This window comes from Coloeus monedula (assembly GCF_965178545.1).
Source record: "Coloeus monedula genome assembly, chromosome: 8".
NCBI classification, from domain to species: Eukaryota; Metazoa; Chordata; class Aves; order Passeriformes; family Corvidae; genus Coloeus; species Coloeus monedula.
Genome location: NC_138788.1, coordinates 9,343,706 through 9,357,408, shown reverse-complemented (window position 1 = coordinate 9,357,408; position 13,703 = coordinate 9,343,706). Strand labels below are relative to the sequence as shown.

At 38.6% G+C, this 13,703-nt stretch overlaps 1 protein-coding gene across 6 annotated transcripts in view; it reads right to left on the bottom strand.

Moving 5' to 3' along the window:
• Positions 1-13,703, bottom strand: part of LDB3 (LIM domain binding 3) — a 116,156-nt gene that overhangs the window by 41,731 nt on the left and 60,722 nt on the right. For all 6 annotated transcript variants that reach the window (XM_082286064.1, XM_082286068.1, XM_082286063.1 and 3 more), the window contains exons 5-8: positions 11,524-11,546; positions 7,975-8,178; positions 2,471-2,640; positions 1,464-1,500 (exon numbers count right to left, since the gene is read on the bottom strand). In XM_082286064.1, coding sequence (XP_082142190.1) covers positions 1,464-1,500; positions 2,471-2,640; positions 7,975-8,178; positions 11,524-11,546 — 434 coding nt within the window. The remainder of the gene's footprint in view (positions 1-1,463; positions 1,501-2,470; positions 2,641-7,974; positions 8,179-11,523; positions 11,547-13,703) is intronic.

The window sequence follows — 13,703 nt, the reverse complement described above, 5'->3', positions numbered from 1 at the left end:
AAACCTGTTCAGATGTGCCTAAACATAACCAGCATCGTCCTTGGGAAAGAAAAGGATAACACAGTGATACCTAAAGAAAATGTGAAAAGCACAGTGTACACAGTCATGTGCTTGAAGTTACACTGGCTAGATTGTGCAATTTACATGTGTTGATGTGTTACCAGATAATTATTGTCAACATATACCATGTAAAGTTTCACTATTTTTTTATTTTCCAAAGCCACAGACTACACCTAGAGAGATTATTTCTTAAAAACAACATATTACTCTCAGATATGAATGTGGCACTGTTAAGTTCAGCACACTGCTTTAAATCCCATCATAATAAGGATTTGGATGTGTGCTATTACATCAAAACAGATAATGCACAATACATGTAATGAGAATTAGGCTTGCACATTTGAGGGAAGAAATAAATCACTGAGGGCTGTAACGTCAAGCCTGATGTTCGGGCACCCAGCCATGAACTTGGGTGAACTGCAGGGGAAGGTTTATAGCAGACACCAACTGAAAGCATTCTTGTATTCTCACAGGGAAGATAGCAGGTATCTTTCTCACTGATTCAACATTTGTAACCTGCACTGTGATCAAAAGCTCAGAAGCTTTAAAGAAGCCACATGGCAGTAAAAAAAAAAACAGAAAAAGAAGAGGAGGTAGATTGAGTACCAAACACATCACAAACCCAGCCTGCGGCCTAGAGCAGCTAATGTGAAACAGGATTTGAAGCATGCAAACAGAAAGTAAGGCTTGCATGCAGGATGCTCCTGATTCAACTGCAGTTTTTAAGCTCAATAAGAATCTTTAATACATCTATTTCCTGGCTATGCAGGATGATGATAAATCTTTAATTCCATATTATATCTCTGAACATATCCACTTTTTCCATGTTTTTTGATTCATCCCATGAAACAAATACATTTATCCATTAGCAAAAGCAGTCCTGTGCTTCCATATTCTACAAATTTAGGTCATATTTATTCAAACAAAACATAAGCTAATGATTATGGGTATGTATGGAAACAATTCCTTTACTGTATCATTTAAGGAAAATCAAATGTCAGTCAGAGGGTCATCCAAATAAATTGCTCACAAATTTCAGTGCCATCACAACATTATATATTTTTATCCACTTACACAGTCAAGTAGTTACACAGGGCTTGGAACTCATCACATTCACACATCCAGAAAAGTACAGAGAAGTTGCATGAGCAGAGAGCTTTCAGATTTGATCACACACATCAGGAAATTTGCACTGTTTTTCCTAAAAGCATGCTAATTTGTTATCTTTCTCATTCAAATGCCTCTCAATGTCAGCGTTTTAATTTTAGTGATTTTTTTAAGTAAATGTATTAGAATAATTTAGGACAAAAATATAATAAAGGAAGTTCACATTAATGCCATTTAAAAACATTATTGGGTTATAAGGAAGGATAAAGCTGTATTTTTCACAGGGAGTTGCCTACCTTGACCTCCTCAGGGCTTCTTCATCTGGATCTTGCACTGTAGAAAAAAAATGTTTCAGTTAAAAAACAGAAAGAAATGAATTGGCTTTATGGTATTATAAATTCTTTAGAAACATATCAAAAGCATATCTAAAGGTGCATTCATGTTGACTTTGCAGCAGTGGAATTTGTAAGAACATCATGAAGAGGAGCGGTTCCCTAGGGACAGGAAGGAGGATGTCAGCAGGAAAGTAGCTATTACAACTACTTTCCCATTCATTACTAGCAATGTTTCACAGCTGTAGGCAATGATTCTACAGAGAGGTCCTGCTGTTTTGTACAAAGCAGGAGAGACAGCAGCAGCAGATTAATGGGGGAGGAAATACTCAATATTTCCCCGATGCAGGAAAAGACCCTGACCTTCCTTCTCTCTTCATCAGAAACCACCTGTGAGGTTAGTACCAAGTAACCATAACAACATTTCCATAGGCAACAAGCAACAAAGTTACAGCTCCGTGACATTCGTGTCAGATCTAGGTTTAGACAACAGGGCTGATAGAGCCATAGATTCCATACAAATGGTGATCCACGGGTTTTTTTGACCTCCAGAAGTCACTTCTATAAGTGTTACTGTACAAATGACTGTTACTTGTTTATCATTTTTGTCTAAAGAATGGACAGCTCTGTATGTCTAGGCTGTAGGAAACCCAAAGACTGTACTGCAGAGACTTGATTTGTAAGTAGGAATAACTATGGGGTCCCAAATGCTCGTTTACTGTACAATCTGTTATACTTTCATGGTGAGATCTCTGGCAGATCAAAGAATTTTCTTCATAAAGCGTTAAGGTGAGATTGCTGACTTTGATTTCTGAATTCCCTCAAGTTACATCCAGGATCTTCACCCTTGCTGACAACTACATGAGCCTGGACATGAGTCTTCCCTGAGTATCAGTGGCCAATACCAGGGCAGCAAGGAAAAACATGAATCTAAAATCAGGATGAGGGGGATGTTTTGTCATTCAACTTACTGTACTCAGTTCCAGTCATCTGGGCAAGGATACGAAAGGACTTGGACTGCAGGTTGGCAGAGCGGCGGCTCCAGTCCTCGCTCTCATCCTCAGGCTTGTTCTGAGTTTTAAGCACAGCCTGATACACTGGAGAGGCACTGTCCACGTGAGTATCCTTAATAGGGAGGGCACTGCAATTCAGAAAGGGAAATGTTGGAAGCAGCTCTCTGGTCTCAGTTTCTCGCCCAGCCATCCCCAACATGGCTTTGAAATGATCACTTCTTAAAAAGATACATAGATCAATTTTATGTTATGGCTCATTCTATCTCTGAAAGGGCCTGTTATCATTCAAATCTGCTTGGAAATACCTGATCATGATTCCTCAGCCAGTGCAGGCACACAAGCTTACAGTGGTTAGAATAATCTGGAGTGATAAAGGAGAGTAGGCCAGGCAAAAACATTTATTTCTCTGACAATTTTTATTCCATATTATTTCTTGTAAAAATGACTTCATATTGGTACTGTTCTATGTTATGTCTTTAAATTACAGTGTTCAGCCAGTGTACCTTAAGGTTGCAATTAGAAACAAACCCCATATTTCATTATAAAAATAATGTAGTAGGCTTTTATAGCTTTTTCTAGAGATGATTCTTTTTCAAACTGAATTAAACTTCCATCTGCCATAGTCTGGATTCATTGTCTACTAAATATGTGAAGCACAAGAAGTCTAGACTTGTACCCAAGACTTGCACATATAAGTAGTATCTGAAATCTTTAATGACAGAATGTATCTCAGGGACTTAAAACATGCTTAATCATCTTGCAAAGTGACATACCCAGTGTGCACACCTAAAATCAAAGCTACACAGGTCTGTAGCACAAGTGAGGTAACCTCTCTTTGATTTATGATGTAGACTAGAAACAGGCTTAGTAACTCAATAGCTTTTTTTTTTTTCCCCCCAGTGAAAATAACTTCTGCATAGCAGAATTAAAATTAACTATTAACAGAGCTGCAGAAATATACACTGAGGGGATGATGTGTGCTTGGAGCAACTTGGCTCCATGGTTGCCCTAAATACAAGGTCTATTTTTGAAGCAAGTGATTTATTGTAACAGCTTTATGTTATTCCATAAAGACCTTTGCAAGCAGCAAGCTCAACTTCATGAGAACCGAGAAACATTTCTGTTAAAAGTTAAGGGCCACTTGGTCCAACAGTTTCTGCCTTGGTTCGGGCTCAAAATAAGTGCTCTCTGAGATACCACTGTGCAGAGAAAATCTACAAAGAAGTTGGGTCTGTGATTTGAAAGCCTGAGAGGAGTCAAGAAAAAGCTAGGAAGTATGTCTGACATCCTACATACAGCAATAGCATACAGTGTGATGAAAAATATGTACCAGGTAGTGCTTTAAATATCAGTATTTTCCAGCTGACACACTCCTTCAGCACTAATATACACTGGTTTGATGGATTTACACATAATAGCATATATTTATGTTCTTCATAACCCTCATATATGCAAACTTCTCACTTTCTTGAGGAGCCACCAAAGTACAAACCACAGTTAAGTTTTTTTGTGTGTTTCAGCACAATCAGCTGTGGGGTGGAACTCAGCTTTGAAAGGTAAATTTAGAAAAAAACTTGAATCTTCAGTTTAAGCTGTGCCACAAAATATACAACTTATGTAAAAAAGTCTCTCAGTGTGAAAGATGGCCTGTAGGAGGAAGCAGCATTTTCCAGCTCCTATTTTAGCTCATGTTTCCTAGACCACAATCTTTACAATATGCAAACACTAGCAGGTACAGAAGGCAGAATGCAGACTTGTTTATTTTGGGAAGGCTGTGCCATCAGTGGCTTCCATTAGTGTTACTCCTGTATGCAACAATGGACATAGCCTTCTTCAGATGGAAGAGTGGAGAGAAAGCAGTAGTCCTCCTCTTCTGGCCCATCACATATGGCTGAAGGGCTTGCTGAGGCAGGAAAGAAATTGCAGTAGTGAGTTCTGCCTTCTGCAAAGAAGTCTTTGCATGGAAAAGAGATTCTCTGTAATACCAACAGTACGTCAGTAACACCCTCAGGACTTTTCTGCTGCTGCTTCTGACACTTGGCTATGCTATTCTGTCATGTTAATGCTCCCCAAAAGATGACCCTGTTTTCAAGTCCCCAGAGGTGCTTCATGCCCAGAACCTGGCCCTGTATGACTGCCACAGGTGACTGCCTGATTTGGGCCAACATTTAACATCGTATCCCCACGATGACTTTTTAATCTTGCTGAAGTTTAAAAACCTGCTGGATGTGACAGGAAATTTCCCAGCTGTAGAGTGGATAATGAACCACTGGATAGGGATAGACAGTGCTGCTGATTTCAACCATGGACCACTGTGGCAACAGCTGTGTGCATGCCCCAGAAAGTTCAAATTCCTCTCTTTAAATCCTCTAGCTGAAATGCTTTCTTTTTATATCATGACCAATATACAAAAAAGCAGTTTAAAGGTTTATGTATAGATATGCCATTAACTCAAGCATTGTTAAAAAACGAGCTGGAGGCTGGACCACAAATTTCACAGTAGCAATGTGTGGCATTAATACGACATATTAATATCCGTATGGTAGATGATTAAGGCAGGAAATGGAGCTTGGTGAATTAACCTCCCCAGCAGAGTGAAACATGCTCATATAAATTGAACTAAATTAATGCAATGCATTGGAGTACTTCCAACTCTGTCTTTAATTCAGCAGGCTTTCTTCTTTTTTTTAAATCATAATTATATTGTGGATGAGTAACTAGGACATATGAGCCATTCAACATAGAAGTGTAAAATATAGTGCACCACTGATTATGAGCATTTCATAAACCTAAATGTGACAGTTGATTCTTACAGACAGCCTAAAGATGCACATAACTATGTTAATACCTCTGTTATACCTCTCTGTAATTTAATTTCTTTCCATCTGGGCGTGGATGTGCAGAAATATCATGCATCTTTAAGCATATTACTTTAAATTGATGCTACTGAAAAAAAAAAACCCTCTTCCCAAATGGGTTAGAGCTGTTGGAGGTTTTCATTCTAGACCTTAAGGTATTCTAGTAGGAGTCAATAAAAATGATTTTCCTTTTTTTCATCATCATTTAAGTCACACATTCTTAAGATTAAAACAAGCTTTAAAGACAGTCAAACCTCTCTGAATAAGTAGCAATGGAATTTTATTTTTTGGAGTTCATTATAAACTATGGTTTACTACATGAATAACTCCCTGGAGTCATTATCCAGATTTAAATTAAGTAGCTATTAAGTAGAAACTTAGGAACACTGCAGTCTTCTACCCCTGTAGACATACAACAAAATATTCTGACATCAGATATTACACTGATTCCAGCTATTTTAAAAAAGCTCTAAGAGGTAAAAACCCCACATCCCAACAAACAAGTTCATGTAGACTGGTAAATAGCCAGTGAAGTTGACTTATTGTAGAGGACACACAAGACCTTAGTTTGTACTATCACATTATTGATTCCGCTACTTTAACTGTCAGATCTTATTCCTGATAAAGGTGCTAGATTTATGTCTTTATGCGACTTGTAAATTTGGCTAGAACTGCATAATGGAATTTAGAAGTGGTTTGACAGAAGTGTACTCAAAATGCACTGTCCAAATGGTTTTACTGCAGCCAACTCACTCTTGGTTCTTGGTTTAGTACGAGCAATTAAAAAAAACCAAAACCATAGAATAGGAAAAGATATAAAATCAGGGCATTCAAAATTTTCTATCTTTAAGTTTCAGCATGGAGTCTGAGTGACCACTGTATGAAAAATTATGCTCTTCCCTTGATGTTTTCCATGGTGATCCTTTAAGAGTGGCTTATTTTCTAAGTGACAAGAGCCTGACTCTGATCTCATGAAGTTACATCATCACTGATTTCAAATGGTCAAACTAGAAAAATGAATTCTTATCTTAAGCCTGTCCATCACCAATAAAGCAAGTAAACTGTTTCCAGCTGCTGTCTGCCCTTTAGATGTGCAGTCTGAGTGTCCTTACCATCCTAGAGACACTTGTGCACAAATGAAAAGGACTAAGATGATTAATTAAGAACCAAGACCAAATTATAGGCTGATAATTGAGACAAAATGAACCAGCACAAAATTTGGTCTGCTTTTATATTAAAAAATTCTCATACAAATACTTCTGCATTAAGCATAATCTTATCTCAGACTCGATCAATTAAGCAAGCTAAAAAACATCTTGATTTCCACTGCAAATTAAAGTTCAGAATATTAGAGGAAACTGAAGAAAACATAAAATGAAAAGGATCCACATATTCAGCATTAACTTTATAATCATCTGATAATTTAAATAGGTATTTTTTTAAAACATTACTATTTGCATCGTGTAATGCTACAGCATTTCAAGAAAGTGCTAATGTATCATAAAATGTCTCATATAATCCACGCTTATGAAGGATGTGAACCCTCACAAAGAACACAAATGAACTTCTTTGTACTTCACTAATTGGAAATATGAGTCTACTCAACACCTGTGGAGATTCACTGAGTCATGGCCAAAGCCAGCTAAAGGTGTTGCTTGTGACCCATCATGAGGGAGAGCTGTGATGAGCAACAATATTGATGCAAAAACTTAGAGGTAAAGAAAAATAATTATAAAAAAAGAGAAAAATGGCCAGTAAAATGGAGCACAAGCAAATACATAAATCATCCTCATTTTGAGTAAGCCTGCAGCTAACATATGGAAAAGAAACTACGTTAAAGTGTCTTGCTATACCTATATATTGGCGTCATATCAAAGGAAGGCAAGTTCTATTTTGGGTAGAAGCACACATGGTAAGAGAGAAACCTTGCTACATTTATTGCATATGTAAAGTTATTACAACTCTAGATAAGTTAATCAGGTAAGATATCCAGAAACATGCATTGGAAAAGCAGAGTTATCAAAGAGTGGATTTTGCCATAGTCCAAAGGGTATGTGTAAAACACATGTACTGTACGTAAACTAGGGACAGGGAAAATACAGCAAACCACTCTGTTCTGAAAAGTAAACCAGTAGCCAGTGCTAAATAAATATTTTGCATTCTTCAGGTATCAATAAAAATTCCACCCCCCTTTTCTGTCCTTTCTGAGCTATGCATATAATAGTGGCTATTATAAATCACAGTCATCAAAAATGAAAATCCATCCGATATCACATACAGAGCACTAGAGGTATTTTTGTGGGGCTTACCAGTTCTAGGAGGAATACCAAAAAAGCTAGGTAAAATTAAGGTATCCCTGACCATGGCAGGGGGACTGGAACTAGATGATCTTTAAGGTCCCTTCCAACAACAAACCATGCTATGATTTTCTACTGATCCATCCTTTTAACTTCAAAACATGGAAGTGCTTTCGAACGCCATCTAGGAAGTGTGTAATATACCCCAGGAAAAAAGGAGTCCAAGAAGAGCAAATGTGTCATGCAGGTAGGGATGTTACAAGTATCATGCAGAGAAAGAGCATTACACAGAAGGAAATAACCTTACCCAGCAAATTCTCCACCCTGGGCTTGTGCCTGGCCTGCAATTGCATCCATGATAGCATCCTGGGAATACATGCTGATCGGGGTGTTATACTGCGCGTGAATTATGGTAGCCTTGCCGCCAAGGCCCTTCACCTCAATGGGTTTGTGTGTAGACAGGGCAGAGTCCTTCAGGACACTGGGGTTGAAACGCTCCGTGAAGTCCGTGCTGGGTTATGAAAGGGTGAGGTTCCGAGGGGAAGGGAGGGGAAGAAAGGAGAGAGGCGTGAAGTTAAGTGAAGGAAGCACCACCAAGAGATGAGTGTGCACATCTGTTCATGGCATCTCACCAGCAAAGGTTCTCATCAGAGAAGAGCCAACAACATAAGCACCAAGCCACAGCAAAAAGATGGCTGTGCTAATGGATGTCATTTTTGGGTTGGCTCATAATGTATACAAATGAAAAAAAAGGTGAAATAGCTGTCACCGTTTTAAAATATCACAAAAAATCCTTAAGTATTTTGTGTGATACTTACATATATTAAAATTCTGTTGTTACATGCACGTATACATCTAAGTGTATACAAACATGCACATGTTTGTATATATGCATGCCCATGGGACGTACATACACAGTGCAGAGAATTCCCACTTTTTTTCCTTCATCCATTCATGTTTTCAGAAGGGTCTTACAAAGGTCTAGAAAGTGCAGTGGAGTGAACAGATACCAGGTCGTCTATTACTTGGAAGGTTTCGGTACTTTCTGTCTGGGTTATTAATCAAAGTGAAATTTAATACTTGCGCCTTTTAATCTGCAAGGCTTTCCTCACAAAGACTAAATCTTCCCAAAATCTCTGTATGGCCAGCCCCAAGTGCTGCTATGGCATGATCAATGCTCAGTCCCAGACCAAAATATCTTACATTGCAACCAACTGGACAATTGCAATTGGAAGAGTTGTTGCCTTAGTTTCCAGTGACTCCATTTAAGAGGAAAGATTTTATAGCTGACTGAGCCCCAAAAGCAAGTGAATGAATGACACCAGAATGAATCAGTTTCATGTCAGACTGCAACCAAAGAGCAGCTGGTTTTCTTGTAGGGCTGAGTTGTACATAGTCCTAGAGCTAGGACTGAGCAGCGCCCTGAGTTCCAATGAACAAGCTAAACCTCAGCTGAGGTAGCTGCTCTTCTTCAACCTATGGGAGATCAGGTGAATCTCTAGTCTGCTGTTCTTGTCCCGCCAGCAGCAGAAGGATGCCAGGAGGAGAGATTCCATACACTCACCAAACTGGACAAAACTGGGAATTCTTTCCTTTGTGAAATAACAGATATTTCATAAATGTTTCATTTAGAACTGAACCCAAAAGCTAGAAATGGATATATTTCCCCCTGCAGAAGACATGCTGAAAAATTTAATCCCATTTGATTGGAACAATTTTCCTTTTCAGTTTAAGACATTAAACTGTAAGTTTATTGGCTATTAGTAAGTTTTCCTCTTTACACAAACAACAGTGTTCCTGTTTACCATGCGCAGCCCCAGAGGGTGAGAGTTAAAACTGAACCCTCATCCCAGCATGGAGGAAAAAGTAAAATCAAGTAAGGCTGGTAGCAATCTGACTTAATTTTCTGGAGATTATCACACGTGCTGTGCCACCTCTGAAGCCAGCCAGGGGATTCCACTATGTTTTCAGCCTTTTGTTTGGTGGGATGCCCTGACTAAAGATGGACAGAGAGAGACAGTCAAATATCATTGCAAATCCTTGATAGAACATTGACAGCCACATGCTCAAGGACCAGAGACACACAGGTGCACACACTGCATTACAGCCACAGCCTTCAGTTGCACGTCAACATTTTAAGGGAGGGAACTGGAAACTGCATTATGCACTCAAAAAGTGAAAACTGTCTTTTTACCAAGACATTCTCACATTTAAAATACATCTTCTTTAACTATTCATCAACTCTGACAATTCTATAATTACACTGACATCATCTGTTGAGGGGTGATGTGCAGAGACATGCAGGTTGCTGTACTGAGCATGCACATGCCTGACTTCAACAACAATATCTCTTTTCTTTGTAATAGCCTAAACAATCACATGGTAATTACAAACACAGGTCCTCAAGATCTTGAATTTAGCGTTCTCTTTCTTTCACACTGTTGAAAGCACTGAAGAGATTGTAAAGCCAAGATCTGAGAAGATTGTGTGAATGAAAAGACAGAGGTTAAATATGCCACCTTTAAAGAATAATGTTTTAAGCAATTGGTTTCCACAGTCAGTTATAGAAATCAAAGCTACTAATGTTAGAACAGCCTAAACTTCCCTCATGGTAGCAGCAGGAGTCATTTGGGCTTTCACTTGTGGTCTTTAAACAGTTTTAGTGATGTCTTTCAAGAGGTTTTAGTCACATTACACACACCAAGGCAAAACTTCCACTGAAGTTAACAGGATTACCATAAAAATAACAGAAAAAAAAGTACAGATTTCCAACTGATGAGTTCTTTTTCTAACTCGGGAAGCAAACAGAAGATATTAGTGCTTGTAAGGGGTGCCGGGCTCTAGGACAAGTGGCAGAGGTAAGGCTGCAGCTCTGCAAATGAATGGGATCTTTCTCCCAAGCTGGAAAAGGATTAGGAAAAATAAATCCCAAAGCAAGTAAGATTACAAACACCCCTATAAAGTAACTTCTGCTTTCTAAGACAATCCTGTCAGAATAATTAATGTAAATTGGCTAGGGTTTTTCACTCCAAAGGATTTACATCATCACACCCACACCTCATTGAAACCAACAGAGAATGCCAGATCACTGTAAATTATATGCACTAAATATTACTTCATGTATTCTACTACTTCTAACTTTGTACTGTCAGTTTAAATTTGACATTTAACTACTAGAATTATTTATTTTATACTCAATTTAACCCAGTCTCCAGCAATTTATGGACAACACAGGTCAGAGGCAAAAAGCGAGAGTTTAGAGACAATCCTCTGCCCTTAGAAAAACTAAAGCTCAAAACTGAGGACTCTCTGAACTCTCCTAAATAAAGCAGACCAATCACATTTTCATATCAATAGTTATATCTTTTTTGGGCAATAGATTTATCAAGGTAAATCACTTTGTATATTTTTTTCTGTACCAATATCTTACTCCAACCTAAATTTAAATTATAGCAGACTTTGGAAATTAATTTAACATTGAAGCTGAAAGTACTTTACTAATAACACACCAAAAAAGGCTCAGATAATGCTCACTGAACTCGGAAGGCATGAAGATAACTTAAAGAAAAACCTGCCAGTAGAAGCAAAACCACCTGAAAGCTTTTAGAAGAACTGAGCAGGCTCAGGTGGCAGCTCCATTCACAGCATTAGAGCATCACCAAGAAATGCCAAGCGGGAGCACTGCTGGACAGCAGGGGCAGCGCAGGGCGCCTGCCACACCAAGCAGATGTTTAAAAAAGTACTTGCACTTGCAAGCAGACACAGCAGGAATGCAGGGGATCATGCTACCCCAGAAAACACATCTTCACACACAGTGTCACACAAATATCTGGCACTACACAGAGGTGATACTAACTTGGCAGTGGTGTTGGTTATGACCTAGAAGAAGAGAAAGAGAACAAACAACATCAAAACCAACCACACAGAAAAAGTCAATACTTTGTAGACTGCAAAGGGCAAAAGATATTTACAAAAGATTACTACAGCTCTTTTCAGACCATCTACAAATAAGAACAAAAGGTAAATGTATGCCTAAAAACCCCAACATGATTAAGAAAGGAAAAAATGCAGGGATTATAGTTGATCCACTAGGACTTAGTGGGGTACCATGGCATTTTGGCTGACCCTTGAACACGATTTTATTGCTGTGCATCCTTAAAAGTACTACTACCAAAGTGTAGGGAGGGGGGAGCAGAGGGAAGAAAGGAGGATTTGCAGAGTATGTTCTCATCTGAAAATAGCAAATGAGTGGTAGAGACTACATTTTTCTCTTAGATACTGAATATTCAGGGATGAAGTCTGTTCTCCTCAGGCCACCCTCAGAGTTGGTTTTGCAAAATTGATTTTTAAGTCTTTTACATGCTGGAGAAGATCCAAAGAATATACTGGTAAATGTTTAAATCTAAAACTAAGGAAAATGCCTTTGTATATAACAAAGTATTGGCCTATAAATGACTGTACCTACATTATGCCAAGAGGGGTGTAAGCCAATTAACTTTGGAATAGTCATTCCTAATTTATTCCACATGAAACGAAGCAAGCTGTGCATTACATGTTTTCTGGGCTATCCATAGCAGGATATTTCATTCCATTTGGTATGTATACAGTAGGAAAAAAAGGTACGTTCATGCTCCATTCCTGCACCTCTGCATAAACCAGTGATGGTGCTTGCACAGTAATTCCAAAGCAGCATAACACAGGCTAAAGCTGGGAGTGCAGAACAGAGTGGGCTCAGTCTGGACTAGGGCGGTCTTCCTAATAACTCTTTATGATGGTTGCACAAATCGCAGTAATGGGCTATGATGTTTCTTTTAACTTTTTTTTTTTTTTCCAAAGCTTAGAATACCCACATTCTGTTCTTTTCTTGGTTGAAGACTAATTAATCACATTTTGTGCAAAGTAAAGAGGGAGAGACCCAGGGTCAGCTAATAAACTTTTCTTCTTACTTGGCTGCATGGAATGCTGTTGATGGAAGTAGGCATTGAGCCTTCCAGCTTGCTACTGTGACATTTCTGTATCTGGGATGGAGACGAAATACTGGACAGCAAAGTTACACTGTTAAGAGTGACATTCCAAGTGGATTTGGCTCCTCCTGCTTTTTCCTTGCAGAACCTTTGATATTACTGCTTCTTCCAACATATGATCCTTCAGCCTTGGCTCATCCAACAGCCTTTTTCATGATCAAAAGCACTCTAATGAGCCAAAGCTGCCGTAAAGACTTTGCACTTCTGCATTTCCATAGCAAAGCCATCACAGATCATCCTCTGCAGCTACTGGTCAAACTCTCAGATTTGAAAATATTCTTCTAGCTTTATAAACCCTACATTAAGCCAAATATATCAGTCTCTTACAGGAACTGGTAGAGATATATTAGGAACAAGCTGCAGCCTGTAAGCACATCAGTGATCCTATATCCATTTTAGGTGTATGCAGGACAGCTGGGCACTCATTTACAATGAAACTATGTGCAATGGTATCATTTTCTGACTCATCCAGGCATCTACCTTACATATAAAACAATATTTTAAAGGCAGAACTACCAAACTCCTAAAATACACCTTAATTAGAGGAATATAAAAGTATGTTGAAATAAAAGAAACATTATGTGCACAAACTAAGAACAGCTCAGCAGTTACGTCTCAGTAAAGATTTTTGAGATGTGAAGAGGCTCCTATAGCTTCAATCAAAAACAGTATAGCTTTGCTTCTCCTTATGTTTAGCATGAGATAAGAAAATTCCTCCCAGTTCAAAGCCATGCATTATTTTAGTTTGATTCTATATAGGGACATGTCTGAAACACCCAACTTGCTGCTCGCAGAGGTCACACAGTAAGAAGCCAGTAACCCAAGCCACCTGGCACGTACTTGTGGGACAGGTATTTACTGCCCTTGACCTACAATGTGAAAAATAACTTACACTGGAATGAAAAAGATGCACATGTTACAAACTGTGACTCACTGTTCATATTTATTAATACTCTCCAGAGCTTTCAGCACATCACGTTCCACACACCTAACAGGCTTATTTTTCACCTTG